Source organism: Crassostrea angulata, chromosome 7 (assembly GCF_025612915.1).
Source record: "Crassostrea angulata isolate pt1a10 chromosome 7, ASM2561291v2, whole genome shotgun sequence".
NCBI lineage: Eukaryota > Metazoa > Mollusca > Bivalvia > Ostreida > Ostreidae > Magallana > Magallana angulata.
In genome coordinates, this window is record NC_069117.1 from 29,072,341 (window position 1) to 29,094,059 (window position 21,719).

General features: G+C 33.0%; 3 protein-coding genes and 1 long non-coding RNA gene across 5 annotated transcripts; 1 reads left to right on the plus strand and 3 right to left on the minus strand.

Annotated features, from left to right (window-relative positions):
- Nucleotides 1-187: 187 nt before the first annotated feature.
- Nucleotides 188-2,027, minus strand: LOC128155843 (uncharacterized). Its single transcript, XR_008239650.1, has 3 exons — nucleotides 2,013-2,027; nucleotides 1,028-1,224; nucleotides 188-565 (listed from the first exon to the last, which is right to left on the minus strand). It is a non-coding gene; the product is annotated as an uncharacterized LOC128155843 (long non-coding RNA).
- Nucleotides 2,028-3,327: 1,300 nt separating this feature from the next.
- On the minus strand, nucleotides 3,328-11,648 carry LOC128157301 (uncharacterized). The gene is made up of 14 exons (XM_052819794.1): nucleotides 11,400-11,648; nucleotides 10,714-10,836; nucleotides 9,700-9,897; nucleotides 9,351-9,458; nucleotides 9,109-9,261; nucleotides 8,742-8,897; nucleotides 8,456-8,632; nucleotides 6,210-6,332; nucleotides 5,830-6,024; nucleotides 5,056-5,301; nucleotides 4,649-4,804; nucleotides 4,228-4,407; nucleotides 3,943-3,990; nucleotides 3,328-3,587 (listed from the first exon to the last, which is right to left on the minus strand). Exons 1-14 carry the CDS (start codon nucleotides 11,430-11,432, stop codon nucleotides 3,450-3,452), a joined length of 2,034 nt encoding a protein of 677 aa, XP_052675754.1. The 5' UTR covers nucleotides 11,433-11,648; the 3' UTR covers nucleotides 3,328-3,449.
- Nucleotides 11,649-12,436: 788 nt separating this feature from the next.
- Nucleotides 12,437-17,735, minus strand: LOC128191498 (39S ribosomal protein L24, mitochondrial-like). Of its 2 annotated transcripts, none has more exons than XM_052863597.1 (6): nucleotides 17,625-17,735; nucleotides 14,911-15,196; nucleotides 14,480-14,575; nucleotides 14,028-14,128; nucleotides 13,573-13,715; nucleotides 12,437-12,653 (listed from the first exon to the last, which is right to left on the minus strand). In XM_052863597.1, exons 2-6 carry the CDS (start codon nucleotides 15,166-15,168, stop codon nucleotides 12,514-12,516), a joined length of 738 nt encoding a protein of 245 aa, XP_052719557.1. In that variant the 5' UTR covers nucleotides 15,169-15,196; nucleotides 17,625-17,735; the 3' UTR covers nucleotides 12,437-12,513. The 2 variants fall into 2 exon arrangements, with proteins under 2 accessions (XP_052719557.1, XP_052719558.1); XM_052863598.1 differs by having other exon boundaries at nucleotides 14,911-15,172; nucleotides 17,625-17,730.
- Nucleotides 17,736-18,411: 676 nt separating this feature from the next.
- On the plus strand, nucleotides 18,412-21,690 carry LOC128155693 (uncharacterized). The gene has a single exon (XM_052817529.1). It carries the CDS (start codon nucleotides 18,745-18,747, stop codon nucleotides 20,230-20,232), a length of 1,488 nt encoding a protein of 495 aa, XP_052673489.1. The 5' UTR covers nucleotides 18,412-18,744; the 3' UTR covers nucleotides 20,233-21,690.
- The last annotated feature ends 29 nt before the right edge of the window (nucleotides 21,691-21,719 follow it).

Sequence of the window (21,719 nt, forward strand, 5' to 3'; positions counted from 1 at the left end):
GTACATCTAATTCCATTTTCCATTTATTTGATTTTCGTAAAAAATGTTGTATGAAATCATTAAAAAGCAAAAAATTCCTTTTTTATTTATTTTTGTTTTGAGAAAAAAAATGTAAATGCCAACAAATAAATCACTGATGAAAACAAGATGAAACTTCATAGTAATAAAATGAACACAATGTCGTGAACACGTTGAGATTCCCAAGGATATTTCTTTATTTCAAGTTCGAACACAATTTTGATCGTCTCTGCTACCATCGTCCCCCTAGGAGCACCAACCCTTCATTTGGATGACTGGCGATGAACAGCTTTATCTGTTCGATGCATTTCTGAGTTGGACAAAAGATTGTCACAGAGTCGGAGGTATCCGAACGAGTCTCACTCTGTGACGTCATTGCTACAAGGGTTTTGGATCCTATTTTGGTTGATGATGAATCTATTTGACTCTGTTTGCTATTGAGTTTCTCTGTTTTGGAGTTTAATGGCAAAGTTTCGGCGATGACAAACAGACTGAGTAACAAGATCACCACACAATGATAAAGCACAGAAGTCATCTTTACTGATTTCTGAAATAATAAAAAAAAATGTTCATTTTTCTCTCTCTCAGATATTCAGCTGCTAGTATGTTAATGCATAAATGCCGATCTTTGCAGTAAGTGCGTTTTAAGATGTATGGACGTTGAAAACATTGCTAATGTATACTAAAATACTTATAGTTTACTTAGTACACTAATTTCGCACACTGTATTTATACTATAGTAAAGCAATATTTATCAAAACAAATGCTACGATTAAAAAAATAGCAGCAATAAAATAAATGGTTGATTATTTTTTTTTCAAGGTAATTAATTGTCCTGGCGATATTTTTCCTCGCATTAGAGATGACGGACTAAATAAATGCTAATAAACAATATACATTTACAACAGTACTCACATAACAATGCTAACTCCACACTTGTACTGAAGGTTACATTTCAAGTAATCTATATAGGTTAAAAGAGGCCCACACAATTGCAAATCACTATTACCTGTAGTGAAGAGGTGGTCTGATAGAAGTCTCACTGTCAATTGCGTGAGTTCCAAGTCCACCGCTCGTCTTTTATAAAGGAGGCACAACGCCTATTAACAAAAGCTTAATATCCATGTAAGATGCATTGTCCAGAGGTTAAACAGGGTAGGGTGGAAGGGTCTGAATGCTGGGGCTCGACATAGGGATCTACTGAAACTGTAGCAACGTTTAGACTATACAGTTTTTTGGTTTTTTTTTAAAACGAAGAGTCTTCACTGACGCAGGAGTAGCAACAACAAACAAATAACAACAGGAGTAGCAACAACAAACAAACAACAACAGGAGTAGTAACAACAAACAAATAACAACAGGAGTAGTAACAACAAACAAATAACAACAGGAGTAGTAACAACAAACAAATAACAACAGGAGTAGTAACAACAAACAAATAACAACAGGAGTAGTAACAACAAACAAATAACAACAGGAGTAGTAACAACAAACAAATAACAACAGGAGTAGTAACAACAAACAAATAACAACAGGAGTAGTAACAACAAACAAATAACAACAGGAGTAGTAACAACAAACAAATAACAACAGGAGCAACAACAGCGATCAAATAACAACAGGAGTAGTAACAACAAACAAATAACAACAGGAGTAGTAACAACAAACAAATAACAACAGGAGTAGTAACAACAAACAAATAACAACAGGAACAACAACAACAATCAAATAACAACAGGAGCAACAACAACAATATTGCAAATGCAATCACCGTATTACAATAAACACAACGACTGCAATAAACAACTACTCCAATGAATTCAACAGCAACTTCTTCAGTAACAACAAAAATGATATCCTTAAGTTTTAAGTGCAGATTTCGTACAATATGTAGACTAACAATGAAAACAAACTGCTTGAAAACTAAAAAATTTATATTTATATCACGCAAATATCCGATAAGCACATTCACTAAAGAAAGTTTATAAAATTACCTTAAGTGGAAAATTTAACTGCTCACAAACTACTTAAAATAAAAATCATAATAAAGAAGTTCTTCATTTCTCCATAGAAAAAAGAATAAATATGTAAAATAACACAATTTTATAAACATGGATTTAAATATATGTACATCGTAGTTTGTTATTTCAAATCAAGAACCCCCGGTTGCCTCTAACATGGTGATGTATTTATCATATGTGTTTTGAGGGAGGCGATTGATGACAAGAAGGCAACACTTGAAGGAAATATGAAGTTAACTATTTACCTATCCATATCAAATAATCATTAATAAAAGAATGTGGAGTGATACGTCCAAGTTTTTAAATTGAAATAGTGATTTAACTATGTACTTTGGTGTCGATAAAATGGCGCCCATCAGCTGGTGACGTCAATGTTGTTAAGTCTAACTCACGATTTAGCACCTGTAGCTATCAGACTGGAATTTTTTGCAGTTTACTACACTTTAATCAGCTAATTATTGGGGAAGAATTTTTGTTTATCACCCTGTGTGCACGTGAGTAACAAGCGATATGCTAGTCGAACTGAGCTGTTGACATTTATAGATGTTATTTTGCCATCATCATCATCATCATCATCATCATCATCATCATCATCATTGTTTTATCTCCTATAAATGGATATAACTTTTAAAAAGGTGAAAATTAAGACAAACAAGTAAGAAAAAATATATTTTCCTCCTTTGATCTTTTAAAGTTTTTCTGTAATAATTTAATTATTTTTTCATTATCAACACAGCTTTATAAACTCGAAAGAACTTGGAAATAATGATTTAAAGCTGTTTAAATATCATTATCTAACATTTATATTTAAAAATAAAATCAAAGTTGTGTTTTGAAATAAAAACTTTAAAAATTGTAAAGGTTCTGTAAGTTTGTCATTTTAACTATAATGAATTAAACTAATTTAAAAGAGCGAGTCGTGTCAAATACAGTAAAACACGGTTATAGCGAACACGCTTATAATGAATTGACCCTTATAGCGAAGTGATTTTCATTCCCCGTGACTATATCACATGTTGTAAACTTGACAGATATAACGAATTACGCTTATAACGAAGCACAATAGCCCGTCCCTGGCGCTTCGTTATAACCGTGTTTTACTGTATACAGATCATATACATTGTACTTTTATTTAAAAATAAAAAGGAACTACCAAATATCCAATTCTTTAATTAATAATTAACATTCCCTAGGCTTATTTAAAATAAACTTATTAAATGAAAACTAAACAGAATTGCAAATATATTCAAATTTAAATAAATCTGGTTAAGAAAAATATTACTCGAAATATTTCTGATATTTTATTTTAAACAACAAAAATATACTTCAATATAGTTAACAATAGAAAAATAAAGACACATAAAAACTTGGAATAAAGTTTGGTATTATCATATATTTGCGTCCATTAGTCTATTCTGTTTTTTCTTTTTCGTAGGAAGACTTGAGAATAAGATGTGAAAACTTGGCTACAGTCTGTCTTTTCTGTAGTTTGTTCACTTTAATGGGATTCTTGACCTGGACAGCATTACTGGCGTTTTCCAAGTTTGTCTAAAAAAAAACAAATAATAAAGAAAATCATCATTAATAGTATACAGATTGAATTTAAATTTTTTTTAAATAATTAACATAAATTTAATAAGTTCGTATATACAGACTCAATCAAAACATAGTGGCATCATAATATTACTTTTAACATTATGAAAATAAAATCGGAGCTTTGTTATAGTCAATATGTATTGCAGCATAGAGTATTTTTAAAAATGCTACCCAAATAAAGGTTTAAATATATGCACAGTTGATTGACATCATTTTAAAAGCAAATATACACATGTATATATGATTTGTTATTTTTTGTTTGAAATTGAAATATAATTGCATTAGGGTAAAAATTAGGTTTGCATACCTGATAAACTTGTACCTTTTCTTTAATTTTTCGTTGTTTCAATAAAATCTGTAAAATCAGAAGTAAAAATATTAATTCTAATAGATATTGATTTAAAATCCAAGACAAGCTACAGTAACTAATACATCTATTCTTTATTTAAACATTAAAAAAATACAATGTAAATTATAAATATATATTATTTGTGTCAATAAACTTGCAGAAGAAGGCATATCTTAATTCTTTATTAAAAAGATTACAAAATACTCTTAAGGTTTAAAAACCATGTTTATTTTTGTTTGATACCTTAACGACTACGACGATTAAAAATGCGAGTTGATATGCGATGTAGATGATGACAGTTGCAATGAAAGCATATAGGTCCATTGTACCCTGCGTGTCACTATCGTCCTCAAAGCGAGAGACGATGATATGCCATATACAGACCAAGTAGTTAAACAGCATACTGACTAATAGGTATCGGTCCTGAAAAAGAAAACGATATAAAGCCACATTTCAGACGTGACACTGGTATGAAAGTGAACGGTATTTTCTACCTTAATGTATAAGGGGCTACAAATACAGTTGGAATGGTCATTTCACATGATGATTTTGATGAGCATTAACTATAGTCCACACCAGTTTTCCAGTTAAATTTGTGAAGAGAAGAGGCTTAAACAATTCAAAATTGACTTCTATATGTTTCTGGATCTTATAATATACTCACTAAGAGAGTTTGGTATGGTATCTTTGGTATACTCTGGTTAGCCATGAATCGGAAGGATACTCCAGTCAGAGCCAAGATGAACCCCAACAGTAGGCGACGCTGGGGGTTGTTCCGGTTAATTGCAAACGTAGTTAATGGTAGCGAACCAATCAATGTCTGAAAAGGAGATCGTTTTATTTGTACATAATATGTGTATTATGACATGCATTAGTTACACGATTCCTGCAAATTCTAATGGTATGCAAAAAGAATTATCCTTGATTCATGATACATGTATCCATAATCTTTGAATACGTAGTGCATATAAAAACTGTAGGGCCCCTCGTTCTAGCTTGGATAAATTGCGTATTAACTAGGGCAGCAACTCGAAAATCATTTATTGTTTTCGGGAAGGGGGGTAAAGTTACCATAATTATGATGATATTCCATATGAAAAAAGAGTATTTCCTGCTGGCGAGTCCCCGGATGTTAAGGATAGGACTGTAGCCCTCCTCGGTGGCGGCTACTGAGGTCTCCGACTCCACGAAAGGCTCCAGGTCCCACTCCTGGGCGTGGATATAGCAGGACACGCCTATCTCACTCGGCTTCACTGTGTCCGGTACCAACTCCAGCTCAGACTCGGGCAGTGAGGACGTGAAACATACATTGAGGGGCTATATAAAAATAACCGGCATTATTATGAGAACACTTAAACACTAAGACTTGTCAACATTGATGGGACGATAGTTTTCTCGCTATTTACTTTAATTAAACATGTTAAAGGCGATATACGCTTCTTTGCATATTAATTAAAGTTAAGTAATTTTTTCTCTCTCCAAAAGATGTGCAACTGAACTGCCCATTATTTGAGAGAAAAGACACTGTTTGTAAATGTATTTAACTGAGAGTTATTGATCTTACAATGTCAAAGATTCTATTTTACTTTTTCATAAAAAGTTAATTGGTACTGTATTACTATCGCCAGTTGTACTGTATTTTCAAAATACAATTATGTACTTATTATTATACAAAAAAGGTTAAGATAGATGGCACAGAAAAGGAATGTAGTAAGTTCGGTTGCTAATAAATTGGTCCTCTGAAAATATGAAATAAAATGAACGTTGGATTAGCCTTGAAATCTTATGATGGAACTAATGTGTATCGGTGTATGTAGATAGCACCTTCTTACTTGCACTTCTTACTTGTGAATCAAAAGGAAAATCATGGAGTTCTAATCTCTCCGCAAAGGTCCCAATCTGTCGAGATTTTTGAACCAAGTAGGCTTCTCCATTTATCGTGAGGACCTCGTACCATGTTTTGGAGAATTTCTCGGACACCTTGTTTCTGATTTGTATTGCTGGGTTCCAAAAGTTTCTATGGTCCACAGGCTGATTCTCCTATGAAAAGATCGGTTAATGGTTAAAATTAAATCCAAGTCAGCAATTGAATGTCAAAACTTTCGAAATTTTCGGTTATAAAATGAACAGAGGTGTTTAGAGATGGCAATTAAAAAGAATTCTGTTTAAAAAAGCAGTTCAATTAGAGAGCTTTAAAATCAGTAAAATAATTTCGCCGGTTAGACCTTGAGGTTGTCTAGTTTGGGTTCCCGCCATCTGGCCCTGAAGTAAACGTCCCCATCAAACTGCTCCTTGAGAGTTTCCACATTGTCCATTCGGATGAAGACCATCCGGACATATACCGTCTTCTGTAAAGAGAACATCAAAGCTAGTTTTAAAAAAAGATAATTTATTCATTTTTGTTGTTGTTGTGATTATTGATGGATTTGGAAATACCCTTAGTAAAGGTGTATGCTTCTAAAATTCACTTCCAGGCTGGACATGCATAACACAGTCCTTTTCTTCAGTGAACATTAAGACTTCACCATTGGAAAACAACTGTACAAAAGATACCTTTCATCAAAACGTACATGGTACTAAGTTAAAGTGGCAAGATGTAGTTTGTTTTAAACCACTTAAAAATGTTTTTCTCTTCAGGCAATTCTTTGGCCCCGGGTCTGGTAGTATTAAATCAAGGATCCGTTGTTTTCTAAGCACGTTCCCTCAGTTTTCGGAAAATATTTTCATTTCAATAGCTACATTTACATAGCGTTGTTAAATCTTAATGTTGATATAAAAATGATTCTTATATTATGACCGTTTACTTTCGAAATGGCCTCTCTTGTTTTCAATACAAATACGAAAAGTAAACATATGCAGCTGCCTCTAATATAAGACTTGCTTTAAAGGGATTTTGTAGTTTAAAATGTTGAGGTACATAAACAGAATTGCAAACAGTAGATCAAATATTCTAGATATGCTCAACGCTGGGGAAATAATGGCACACGTTTCGCAATTTCATTAGGCTGATCAGATCATATATGTTACGACCATTGGTACAAGTTAAATGACAATTACAGAGTACTTGCAGAAAAATAGAAAGATCCTTACATGTATATAAATCAAAATTCAGTTTACATAATATTTTACGTTAAAAAATATTACCTTTAATGAATTTGTGGCTTCCATATCCTGGCAGTAGCAGACGACACTTTGGAGGCCACTCTTTCCTCCGGTGTTAATTGACAAAGTTCACAATCAGTATGTTTCCGGATGATTGGTTTTAAATGATTATTGATTTTAAACAATATCTAAACCAACAACAATTTTGAAATCGACCATTTAAATTCTTATATTGACAGCCAAACTTTTTTGGCTGTACGATATTGACGAAATACTGGATTTGCAATACGTAAGTTTATGCAATACCAGATCACTCTACAGACTTCGAATATAATTGCTCTGGGTCCAGAATCATAAAAAAAACCGCACCGACTTAGACTTCAGTCATTATTTTAATTAAATTTCAACAAATACATTACACTTAAAATGAGTAAACTTCGTCAACATGACTGGGAAACAATTCTAAATTGTGTTTTGTGCGCAGCATGATTTGTAATCTGATGATCAAGTGTGAATTAAGTCAAAGGCTGCTTCATGATCCCGGGACCACTTCAGCCAAAATTGAATCAGTTATGAAATATTTGTTTATTTGTAAGCCGAATTTTCAAACATACAATGGAATCAGAAAGTACTAGTATGTGAATATTGATTTTTAATTAACATCAGTTTAACGTCGATGTTAATATGATATAAATGTTACAATACTCTTTGCGGGTTTCTTTCTATAAATATTATTAAGAAAGAAAAAGGGAGAGACAGAGGCATACGCAGAAAAGAGAATCTTAATTCTAAAGAGAAAATATGTCAATTTTTTTGTATTTATTCCATCAATAGTTTAAATAACACAAACAAAAAACGAATTTCTAAACATGCATGTAAAATGGTTTTAAAAAACCCAAAGGTAATGAACTGTTTAATATAATCACAACCTATGTAAAATTGATAGCAAACAACAACAAAGAAACAATCTTTTAAACTAAATAATCGCAAGATAGTTATCAAATACAACATCAAAATCTAGAAAACGTGGACGGTAGGGCCGCTATCCTCTCCCTTCGATTGACTCTGTTCTTTCTTCGTTTCCAACTTTCTCCGAATAACTTTTCTGCCTTTTCCTGTAAAACGTAAAAAAAAATTTAAATTTTTTCCTATTTACTAAATTTCACCGAAGAAATACCATTCTGGACAACATTACTTTTTTTTGGGGGGGGGGGGGGCATACCTGGTACATCTTTTCTTTTTGATGAACTTCTTTGACTTTAAAATATCTCTGAACAATAAAAAAGAAGAAAGAAAAAATAAATAAAAGAAACGCCACACTCTGTAAAATACCATGTCGAATCAACTTGGATCAAAATGGATAACCTACGGTTTTCAAAGAAATGGCGTAGAAGAAGATATGGAACAGGGCGTAGAAGACGGCAAAGCCGATGAAGAAGTAGAGGTCATAGTCCGCCTGGGCATCATCATCAGAGATCAGGGTCACAATGGCGTGCCATGCGGTAACCAGGTAGTTAAAGACCATACAATACAGGATGTACTTATCCTAAAACCAAAACCGTTATCACACACAGAAATTTTAAGTTTTGAAACTTTCCCTCCGTAATAAGTACCATTTTTTATTCGAATAGCGTCTTTACAGATTATTTTCTTACCAATCTTGTTAAATACGATATCTTTGGAAGTTGCTGATTGGTTACAAATCTAAATGTGACCCCTGTAAGGGTCAGGGTGAAGGCCAACTGAAGTCGATTCTGTGGAAGATTTCTATTGACAGCAAATGTGGCGAAAGACAGTGAACTAATGATGGTCTGAAAAATAAAAAAAGGATATAATAGATACTAAATACACCTATTCTGGAAAAAAAGGTACAATTCATCTATTTTTTCAGTTGGAACTGATACTTTTACTGCCCAAAAGTCGTTAGAAAACACTTGAAACCAAACCCATGGCGTGGAAGAAACGAAATCTAAACACAGTAAAATATCCTTCATAAGTAACGAAACAACTCCAAAATCGTACCATGATCAAGATGATGTTCCAAACAAAGAAACCAGCCCTTCTCATGGCCAAAGTTTTGAAGACAAGAAATGGATAGACTACGTTTTTGGACCCTGTAAACTCTTTTGACACTTTCCTTATTTCTGATTCTACAAACTCTCGCAGTTCCCATTCCTGGAAGGGTAAAAATAGTATTGACAATCTATGTATACATTTATTTTCAAAAGATGACAACATGCATGCAGTTAAAAATTTGGAAATACCTGTTCGTCAACAAAACAAGAAACGATAATGGAGCTCAAATGTTCGTCGTCTTCGATGATTTCCAGTTCCTCGACCGGATGTTCTGACGTCAGCACAATACTCAGGTCCTGAAACGTCATCAATTACTGCAATGATCGAGAGAATCTACAGTATTCAATATCGATATCGCTAAAAGTTTATAGGTTTATCCATTGATATGTGAATTTTTAATAGATATATGATTTCTATCTTAGGTATCATTAATTTTTGTCATTTTATGTAAAAGATTTTCTGTAAGAAAACAAGTTTTATTTCGCAGGCAGCGGGGTGAAAAAATTTTTTCTCACCAGATTGTACATACAAAAGTACCTGAAGATCAAACGGGAAGTCTTGTAACTCCAAGTTTTCTGTGAATATTCCTTTAATTCTCCTCTTCTCTACAATAAATGCCTCCCCATTCTTACCGAATTCTAGTTTTTTCCACACATTGTCTTTCGATGTTGAGATCACGTTTTGGACAATTAGCTTGGGATGCCAGTATTTGGAAAAATCCATATTGTCGTTTTCCTGTAGACAATATTTTATTAAATGTCAGATAAGTAGAATAAATAAATAGATAAAATAACAAAAAAAAAAAAAAAAAAAGATTTTTTTATGTGATTAGAAAATAATCGTTTAAAAATCGGAGAACAAAACGAATTGACCTGAAACATACAAACTTAGATATAACCGTTACACTTTTACGGGATATTTTTAGCATAAAAACCATAAAGACACATACCGATTTATTAAAAAAAAAAATAAAAATCGAACACTTGAAATGTCATTGACCTGGTTTTGCTGTTTGTCTAAAAGAAGGCAGTCTTATAACAAGGGAACAAATTGTTTTTTCCGTGATGTTAGTTATTTATGTTTATTTCGGATACACTGATCTGTATCTTTTTGAAGGGTCATGCAAATGTATTTCCCGTACTTTGCACCCTGCAAGGAAGTATTACAAACAAAAATAAACTTGAGAGGGCAGGATGGTCATTTTAGACGATATAAATCTAAATATATAAATATAAATGATGATCGGAAAGATACCAGTGCCCGACCAAAATTTTTAAGAGGGCTGGCTAAACCAAGTCGTTTTTAGATTAATATTTCAATCTCCTTAAGACGTAGATCTTTGTATTCATTTACAGGAAAATGTTCCACAATTTTGATTCTAAAATATTTGGATTTTTAAAGACACTTCTGGTATCTTTTTTATCTATCCATCCTCCTTATATGAAAGGGCTTTGTTTCCAATGACATTTCATAACACCAGTGATGACAATAATGACCCCCCCCCCCCCCCATTCTAAACTCTAGCGTGACGGCCGTTTGATAGAACACAACCTTTCCGTGGTCCAGCGACTTTTCCCGCCATCTGCTCTCTATGAACACGTCTGCTGCGAACTGTTCCTTCACCGTGTCAATGTCGCTCAACTTCAGAAACACCACTCGAGTCTGTACTGTATGCTGTCAATTCCAAGGAAAATATCTCTTTTATTTTCATTTATTTATTTAGATCCAAACTATCTATGTATAATTTGTTTAAAATCATACACGTAAAAATGAAAACACATGACAATAATTTTTCCCTCTCATAAATCTTTGTACAAAGACCATCGAAATTTTAATTTCATAACTTACATATCAACAAACGAACTTGAACAGCATAATACATGTATGTATGAAAAAAAAGAATTGGTAAAGAAAATACAAATTGACCACCAAGCTTCTATGTGTTGCTCGAAAGAGTATGTCAACTGTTTTTAAATAGTCTAATATAACTAATTGTCATTATGATAGCTTTAAAGCAAGTCATGAAATTCTAGCGATTGTGTCTAAAAATTTTGAATACGGCAGTTGTAACTCACAACTTTTTAATTTTGTACATTTTACAACAGAGCACATTATAGAAAAATTCATTCATGATTGTAGTATACTTCTCCCAATGATATTGATAACAGCTGAACTCAACACAATACAGAATATGCCTTATTACTAGTGTATTTGAATATTGAAGGTAAGCCACTTACCTTAGGAGTAATCTTTTTGTCTTGGTCCGTCATGGTAGCTTTTTATGTAAGTTTGAATTAGAAGGTTTTTTGTCATGTCCTCATGGCTTCGAGATGTGGATTGTACAGCTCTTGTATTCAAACATTTGTCTTTTAAATGGGCCCACTGGAGCGAAGATCTTATGTCTGTGATGTCGAAACACCCAAATTTTAGTCAGGACAGGCAAATATTTGGAATTTAAAGTTTCCCCCATTTGACGATCCCGGTATATATCCAAGTATACATGCATTTACAACTCTGCAGTGTCAAAGACAACATTTAAATTCTAAAAATAAATAATAGCTTTTTAAAACAACTCATGAATGGTGTTATCTGCAGTTGTTCAACGAAAGAGCAGAGGCCCAGTGTCAACGGCATGGCTTAAGTTACCCCCTCCCTCATTAAAGCATATAGAAACACCCCCCCCCCCCCTCCTCTAAAAAAATACAAAAAAATTAACAAACTGAATTTACCTATTAAAAACTGGATTACTCGTGATTTTATACATGTACCAATTGAAGCTGATTACAACTATAGATAAATTATTATGACTTTCACATATTTGGGTTCAACAGCACAATACCTGTGGTTCAACATAAATAATAAATCTCGGTGATATTATAGATGTCTTTCTTACATAATTATTTACTTGATCACCGTTTATCTAACAATAAACTTTGCTCTTACAATTAATAGAAATTCAGGAAAATAAGTTCTTATTAAGGTCACAAATTATATAAATACCTAAGAATTTCGATAAAGAACAGAATAAAAGCAAACCTTTAAGTTAACAGGACACACACCAATATAAATGCTTTTTTAAACTAAAGGTCAATTTTCCTGCATCATATGTATATGAAATTTAGGAATTATTTTCATGCTTGATCAATATCAGCATGATAAAGCTCTTCCATAACCATCATATAAATAATAAAAATTCAAACATAAAATTCGTTTCTGGATTCTATAACCCACAGTCTAAGAACAAAACCCTCCAGAAGGAAAACACAATTAAAAGTTAATTTTCATTATTTATTTTTACACTACATATATTAAAACAACAATTCTTTTGTGTCCATTCTTGGTACAAATTACTTAATACCAGAATGTCTTCCTGTACTGTCGATCCTCCTTAATGCCCATCTGATCCATGATATCTTGTTCAAATGATTTTAATTTGGGAACAAATGTCACTCTGTTCACTTCTTTCTTGTCCGTATCTTTAGTTTTGCTTGCTGAAAAAGGAAAAATTTACTTAAGAAAAAAAAAACAAGAACATATTCCATAAATAACAAATTTCATTATATCAACTTGGCAACAGTCCATCAGGGCAAAAACAGATAACACAATATTTTAAAAAATAACCACCAGTTTATAAAAGTCACATCTAGACCTTTGGAAAAGATAGAGGAAAACTTGTTTCTAACTAATATAGAAGACCACACTTTTTTTTTATAAAGAATAAATTTAATATGTATTTCTACTGATATTTTCTTAATCATGGCATGCCTCTATCTATCATCCAAGCAATGCACTGTAATTCTGCCACTGACTGAGAAACATTTAGTTGTTGTCAAATCAGGGTAAGGTTGGATTATTAGATAATATAATATAATATGTATAATAAACTATAGTGCTAAACAGCTTAATTATAGAAAACAAAAGAGAAATATTACATAGTTTTTTTACTTTCTTTTCTCACAAGGTACTCAAGTACTGATACTTCAAGCTTGGATGCAATCAATTAGTACTCTAGTAACCATTTACTCACTGATAACCGCATACTAAACACTTGAACAATGGTTTACTTACTATGCTAAGTAAGGAAGTAAATGATTTATTATAGTGACAGGTGTATTATAAATAAATATAGAGACATGTATATTATATAATAACTTGAAGAATAAACACCAGCCCATCGGACCTATATGTCACTTTATACACATGAGTACACAAATAATAATAAGTTTATGCATTATTTTTTTTTTTATACAGGATAGATTGTCTGCACATAAAACCTGAATATACAAATTTTGCAGTTTGTCTAGGAAAGTTAGACAAGAAAAAACCAGTGCAGTCTAAGTATTACCGAATACTACTATGGTAATGGTGGACTGTGTACTGTAGTTCAATTACTACATGTAGCCTACTTACCAACATATGAGTTTATTGCGATCTCATCCCCTTCGGTTTTCTGTTCTTCGTTTATAGGTATGGGAATTACACGACCAGTGTGTTTAGAGACTCGGACTCTAGATCCATCCTCCAGGTACCGCCATATAATATCTGTTGCTCTCCTGTCAAAATGAAAACAAGGTTCTTTACTTAATAGGTCTCTTATTATTTTACAGCATTTACAAAAACTTTAAACAGACAGATCAATTTAGATGGAGTCAGGCAACATCATCATAACAAAAAAAAAATTTAAAGACAAATGTGGTAAAATATTACCGGTATATATATCTCCAACACTATAATATTGATTTTCTACTTTAATGATTCTGATTTCAGTTAAAATTTGATATCAGGCCAAATCTGATATCAGGTCATATTTGATAGGTGGTATCTACAGATATCAGGTCATATCTGATATCAGATCAAACTCTTACTTGTCAGCAGGATCCACTAGTTTGACTTCATCCGGAATTTTCAGAGGAACTTGTCTGCTAATAGCTTGCTCTCCATCATTTGTTTTTATCATTTCATATGTCTACATGATAGGGAAGAAAAAATAGAAAACAACTGCAATACATAAAATACCCATCAGAGGATTACGGTATATGACAAATATATATATATTTTTTTGTTTATCCAGTCAATCTGACAATCTGAATTACTGTATGATTCCCCATATGCTTGAGAAAATCTGCATGAGTTGACATAAGATATGGCAGGCAGGACTGGACATCAACTCTCAATAATTTATATCTTAATATCATTTTAAAAACTTAAAATAGCCAAGGTTTTAGATTACCTTATTTTTGGAATTAGAGAATAAGATTTAAGCTTATCCATCTGAACATCGTGAAAACGCAATCATGTAAGAGCATTATAGGCATACCACATTGAGGTTTTCCAGTACTACTTCATTGGCATCTCGATAAACCACAGCTACTGTTCCAATTTTTCCTTTGTCTTTTCCAACCATACACATAACCTGTAAAGGACAAAACAATTTATAATAAACATGCATGTGTTGCTGCAGTTAGTTGAAAAGAAGGGGGAGTGTGGTGCTAAAATCTTGTGTGATTCAATTATAGCTTCAACTTCTGTAAGAAAATCAATTATCAATCAGACTTTTTACATGCATACAGTATGTAACTGTTGTTGATACAGATGTGAATTCTCTTCCTCTTCTCTTAATTATATTATGAAATTTAGCATCAGTTTAGAGATTCAATCTAAAAACTCAGAAATGCTAAAAAGTGCACATTTCACACCTATTCTGAAATGTTTATCTTTCTCTTAAATGTGAATGATATGCTTGCTTACCTGATCTTTTTCAAAGATGTAGGGTTCATAATATGGTACAATCAATTTCTGAGGTCGGTTCCTTCCAAAGTATAAGCTATTTATTCTCAGCTCCAAAGGATTTGTTGGTCCATACTTAGTAAAGAACCAATCCTTCTCCCATCCCTTCCATCCTTTCAGGAGTCTGTATTTAGGTTGTCCAATGGACCGTCTTACGAGACGATGTACGAACCTGTCCCAGTAGTCTGTTCTTCTTAGTAGACTAAAAGTAAGCCTCATTTTTCTTGTATATGTAATGGAAAAATATCTGATAGAGAAAAGAAAAGAAAGGCACTACACTTTTCTGTCTATAGCTCAACAGAGAAACTGCATCATTCTGCATTTGAATTACTGTATATTCCTTATTTTATGTGAGTACTTGTTCTGTGATGGTTTTAAAATTTGTGAATAAAAAAATAAAAAAAGTGGGCGAGATTAGACCTAACAAATTTTCCTCAAGAATATCAGTACCTCTATATTACTATTTCCCCTTTCTCATACCCTAAATGAGGAGATAACTAGATTATCATTCCAAATAATGGTGCGCTCGCTCTAAGGGTCGCACCGTAAAAACATATTATTTATATAAATAGATAATAGTGAGTGCTGCGCACCAGCGCAAAGCGAGCTCTACCGGCAAGGTGTGTGTGAATAGAAAATTCCGACTATTTGCACATTCATTCAACGGATTTTTTTGGCGTCAGTAAATCGGACCAGTAATGCCTTGTTTTAATCGTCCCAGTAATTCCCTGTAATTATGGTTTCCCATTTCACACTCTCACGAGAACAAGATATAAGACTATGTACATGCATTGTAAATATACTGGTGACACAATGCAAATTCCATTACATAAGACTAACGGAGTTATTGTCTTCGAGTGCCGTCACAATGGATTTCTTACACATTGATCCGACAGAATTTTTTCGGCGTCAGTAAATTTCGACCCACAATGCAATTCCTCAATGTCGGTCGATCTCACTAGACTGGATACCATCTCGCGAGAATTTGAGAAACAGATAAATTATGTAATTGCTTTTTGGATGAATGCTCACATTTATTTTATTCACTATATTTACGGTAATTTCCAGGAATGTTTCTTTTTTAAAGGGGGCGTGGCAACATCATTCAAAAAATCTTTGCAAGCAAAAAGAAAAAGAAATTCTCAAAATCAGGAAAATTCTAATCCTGGTGAAGAATTGGGAGTGCGTAGTATGCCTTTAGCTCTTTAGCTGCTCAATAGTGTCTTTACATGTATTTTCACTTCCATTTATTACATGCTCCTGGGGGATCCATTTTCCTTATATGATCAGCAAATTTTTTTTTTTATACGCAAATTTGATTTTTTTTTTTAAACGGGGGAGGGGTGATCGACTCTGTGATAAGTCAATTTTTTATATGTAAGTTTAAGAAAAATGTCAGCTGCAAGAAAAGAGGAAATAAATTGTAATGTACATTATGTTAAATTTTTAATATGTTTTACGGTGCTACCGTTCTGACGAGCGCAGCAAGAATTACACAAGACTTGCATCATTGTCAACTTACAGTTTTATTTAGGTATCAACGAACGTCAAAGAATGTTTGATAGAATATTGCTTTACAATAAGTATGCCAAAGGTACTAATTTTAATGGTTATGATACATACAGCGTAACCCCCTACCCAGAGAGAGAGAGAGAGAGAGAGAGAGAGAGAGAGAGAGAGACCGGTACCTGTCTGTAGGTGTGTAATTTCCCACTTTTAAATTTAATGGTCCGACTATATGCAATATCTACATTCCTGCCTATTGTACAAGCATGCACAATTAGCTTAAAAATGGATCGATATGACAGTAAAGTATAACTCTTGCTAGTATATATACATAAAATCTCTATATCAAAAAAATAAAAACAAATCATATGTCAATGAGGCAGGTATCGCAGTCTATACTGAAATAGGCAGTACACTCATTACAGATGTTTGATCCACCTCTAAATTTATCGCGGGAAATATAGCGCGAGTGCACTGTGACGTCATCCATGACTTTGTTCGTCTTTGTTTACGTTTCTCGACTCCATACGGAGGTATGGAAGCTTGTAACAAATGTTTTGAGTCTCGCCAAAGCATATGCAGTACTCAAAACGTGTATTCAAACTTTAAGTCACCGTAAATCATGAGTTAAAAGTCGGCCATTTTTGGCATAGCACCACAGGTGAAAACGTTAGAGAGCATTATGGGACGTAGACAAAAAATTTTGTTTGATGAACTGTAGATTTAGCTCGTTCTTTTTCCCGCACACACTGGTTCTTAGAGCTCGCTTCGCTTGCCGGCGCTGCGCGCTGGCGAGCTGTGCTCGCTATTATTCAACAACATTTTATCTGAGATAAATTCTATATATAAATAGATATTAACAAAATCTTATGAACTATGAAAATTTACTGGAAAAAAAGGCATGTTTATTTTATTCTGCATTTAAAGTCATTTATTTACTTTACGTCGCTACTTTTATTTTTATTGTTTTATCATTATTCATTATTTTATCACATGCTGCGGTCGCCCCAACGGTAGCACCGTATTACATATTAGGTTCTCGACCTCGTGTGAAAATTGAGGAAATTCTGGCTGAAGGTACTATATTATATATATTGCATTCACAAGGCCTAATTAATTCTAAGAAAAAAAATTATTTTAAATGTCAATTAAGTAACAATGCTTCTTACCAATCAATACTTGTCTATCAGTGCAGTCATGATCATAACTCAGATCAAATTTGCGAGAAAGAACACATGCAGGAAACATATAAAGCAGACTAATTTCAAAAGGAAAACCGTTTACATTCCGGATTATCAGCGTTTTACAAAAGAACTTACATGTACGACTTACGACCATCTTAATGAATCTTAATTAATTACAAATTAATCATTTTTTTTTTATTCTTATGACTGTAAATTATGGAAACGGAAATAGTTCTAAATAAATGATTTTATATAATTTTTGTTCTAAAGACTGTTAAAATATACTATAAATGACTTTGTCGTAGGTTCTTTTATAAAACGGTTTAATTACGCAAGTCCATCACGTTTAAAAAGAATCAGATAAATCAAATCTTTCATTCTGTTAATACAATTGAGCTAAGTTAGAAGAATATACAAACTATTTCGGAATAATAATTTGAGATTGAAGATTCTAATTTTCTACATAGGCGCTCCTCATATAAATCAGAGTACATATATATATATAAAATCTTCATTCATATACTTTAAAAACTATAGCAGGGAACTGCATTTTAAAGAAGTTTATTAAGAGGTGGATTTCTTTATTTCATGAAAGACATGTATTTTGAATGTTGAAATTTGTTCAATTAACAATTCATTGTATATAATGTGTGTGTGTGTGTGTGTGTGTGTTTTTTTTTTTTTACATTAGACTGATCAATGACAGAGAGAGAGAGAGAGAGAGAGAGAGAGAGAGAGAGAGAGAGAGAGAGCAACCATGTATAATGACCGAATAATTAACATGATATATGGGTAGATAAAAAAAAAATTGCCTTGAGACAGGTGATTTCTGGTAGCGACTTCCGTGTTTAACGTAACATATAAACACTGACCGATACAGGTACATTTGTAAACATATACATGCAATGCACTTTCTTTACTAATAGGGGGAGGGTGTATCCTGAATATGGATTGCGTTTACCTTCACAGTACTTAAAACGATTAATTGTATCTAAATTTGAATTATATTTTGTCCACATGTCCGATTTAATGATTCGTATATGACCACTAGCGTGCGTTTAAGTGTAATCTTCAATTGGATTTTAAAGAAGACCGAAAGAATAATATGTCGAAGAACTCAAAATGGAGAAATTTACAGCATTTCTTCGATATAAAAATTGTCTTTGTTTTTCGGAGATATTTTCAGAAGTTGTTTTTATATATGAAGAGGAAACTACACTTGACTGTAATGAAGAGACTACTACTTGTAGTTGCAATGGTTTATCTTTCCATGCATGCGTTCAATCTATTCCATGGAGACATACGTTCTACAGTGTTACAAAAGGACAAAATCAATGTAACATCAAATCAAAGTGCATCCGAGAAAAATAAACGGGAAATATTAAGTGCATTTACGGTGCTCACCCATATGAGACCTAATTTTACAATTTCTCTCGATCCTGTGAACAAGTGGATAAAAACGAAGACTTCACAGTGCAATGGGAATTTTGTGGGATATAACAACTTGTTTGCTCATTTAAAACACGTTCAAATAAATCCGCATCTCTCAGTTGGTAGAAAAGGGGGAGAATCTATCGAAAAGGTTATAGGTCAACCCGAGAAGAGCGAGTACATGACCTTGAAAAAAGGTTATTTCGAAATGAGGTGTCATGACCACGGATTACTCTATCATTTCAAAGCCAGAGACCATCTGAAGCTCTGGTTATCTGCTGTAAAAACAACAAACAGTGACCATCAATCAATGTCGGTCAACCATAATTTCACCATTGCTGTGACTAGATACGAGTATGTCAACTTGTATCATACCATGACCGACTGGTATAACGCCTTTCTAATGCTGGTGGTATTTAGAAAAAGTCCGGATACTTCGTCCGTTCTGTTGATTGACAGTCATCCAGCAGGCGATCTTGACGGCGTCTGGAACACTCTCTTTGGTCACGTGACACGAGCCGGTCACTTGACAGGTACTATTGCATATGATGACCTGATCTGGGGCATAACCGGATATAACAGTCCAATAAACCAGCACTCGTTGCCCCATGTTCCGTATCTGGAGGAATTTCGAGAATTTTTCCTCACGAGATTCAACGTTCTAGAGAAAAGGAAACTAAATTGTGAAAACCTGTCAATTTTATTTATCTGGCGTAAAGATTATGTTTCGCATCCGAGGAATCCTGGAGGGAAAATCAAGCGAAAGATAAGAAACGAAATGGAGCTGCAAAGAGCAGTGCAACAAACATTCCCAAGTCATAGTGTTAAAGGATTACAAATAGACCAGCTTCCTATGAAGGAACAGTTGGACCTTATAGTCAACACCGATATTCTCATAGGGATGCATGGCGCTGGTCTTTCCTTCACCCTCCTTCTTCCGAAACACGCCTCCCTCATAGAACTCTTTCCTCGATACCAGTCTACAAAAAACAACCACTTCCAGGCCATGGCCAAGTGGAGAAGCTTGCATTACCTAAGGTGGCAAAATCGAGACCACCAAAACGAATTTCCTGACTATTATACATATGTTCCTATTGACGTGGTCGTAGATAGAGTTAACCAGACCGTGAACCAGATGTGTGAACGATGGATGCGATCATAACTTTTGTGATAGATACAAGTCCCTCATCTGCAAAAATTTTGCTTTCCGTTATTTATTTTTCCAAACATAATTTCACATATGTAATCTGACTTTTAACAAGCCGCAAAAACAGGTACAAAGTAAAAGAATTAAAAATACCAAAAAATGTTTCATTTGAATAGTTTACCTCACTGATCACAAAATATGAAGAAAAAAATGACTGCTACACACCTACTTTGCTATAATTATTGCTACTAGTGTATGTTAAATTTTTATAGTACTCAATTTCAAATAGGCATAACTGTTAAGTTGTTTTGAAAAAGTGTGACGCATATTGTAAAATATTTTTACATGAAAAAAAAAACAAAAACAAAAACAAAGCAAAACAAAACAAAACAACAAAGAAAACAAACAAACAAAAGCATTTTAAATAGCAAGGAAAACCCTTACCACAAAGTTGTAGAAAAAAATTCAAAAACAAAACAATGAATTAAAAACATGACATCGTGTGTATTCAATGTACTTGCACAAAATTCGAACTCATTACATTTTATCCTACTTGGTTTCTTCACGATAGCCTAAAAAATATTGGCAGCTATCGTTATAAGCTAATTCTACATCTTGCCACCGCACACTTTAAATAAGAAATTTTTTTAAGAAGTGACCTCATGAACTAATGGTACCAATTTTAATTTTAAAAAAAAAATGCTTAATAAATAAAATCAACAATAAATCATCAACCATAAACAAAGGGAAAAAATGGAAAATTAATTACAAAAATATAAAATCAAAAAAAAGAACAAAAAAGAACAAAAACACCCCAACAATTTACAGTGTTCTGCGCGGTTATTGTGACGAAGACGACTATGATGATGTTAACGATAGAGCTTAACCTCAACAAGTGAAAAAAAAACCCAAACTCGTTAAAAAAAATAATCAACAAATTAAAAACGACCTATTACTTATACATATACATGTGTATCTACTTACAGCAAAATGAAGTTACATGTAAAATTAGATTTTTGTTTTGTTTCAGACAAACTGGTGTACTAACTTCTTATAATACCGTATTTTCTATATATAATTACATGTATTAACAAATGGTTGTCATGCAAACTTATATTCAAATGATGTTACATGACAATTTCAACAGTTGTACACAGTAGCAAAACGGATATAACTAATTTCTAAGGATTAATATTTATAATTGCTCTATGATATCTAGGCAAAGTCTAAACAGTTGTATAAGAATGTTGCCTAAAAGACCCATTTCATGAACGTACGGTTACTGAATCTACGCGGGGCCTAATTACTTGTAAAACAGGTGTTATTTACCTGGAGTGACAAGGGTCCGTCGAAGTGCTAATTGCTATACACGATGACATACACGGAACATAAAAAATATTGAACATATACTACTTTGATGCATTTAATACGTATATTGCTACATATTATGTCTTACATTGTATATATATATATATATATATATATATATATATATATATATA

What these genes read in the sequence shown, in the direction of transcription:
- LOC128157301 (XM_052819794.1), bottom strand. Translation starts at nt 11,432, where the DNA reads ATGACGGACCAAGACAAAAAGATTACTCCTAAG. An exon ending in AGTCGCTGGACCACGGAAAG is followed by an intron (nt 9,898 to 10,713) that starts GTTGTGTTCTAT and finishes TATTGTCTACAG; the next exon opens with GAAAACGACAATATGGATTT. An exon ending in TACCATACCAAACTCTCTTA is followed by an intron (nt 4,408 to 4,648) that starts GTGAGTATATTA and finishes TTTCTTTTTCAG; the next exon opens with GACCGATACCTATTAGTCAG.
- LOC128191498 (XM_052863597.1), bottom strand. Translation starts at nt 15,168, where the DNA reads ATGAGGCTTACTTTTAGTCTACTAAGAAGAACAGACTACTGGGACAGG. An exon ending in CTAGTGGATCCTGCTGACAA is followed by an intron (nt 13,716 to 14,027) that starts GTAAGAGTTTGA and finishes TCATTTTGACAG; the next exon opens with GAGAGCAACAGATATTATAT. An exon ending in CGCAATAAACTCATATGTTG is followed by an intron (nt 12,654 to 13,572) that starts GTAAGTAGGCTA and finishes TTCCTTTTTCAG; the next exon opens with CAAGCAAAACTAAAGATACG.
- LOC128155693 (XM_052817529.1), top strand. Translation starts at nt 18,745, where the DNA reads ATGTCGAAGAACTCAAAATGGAGAAATTTACAGCATTTCTTCGATATA.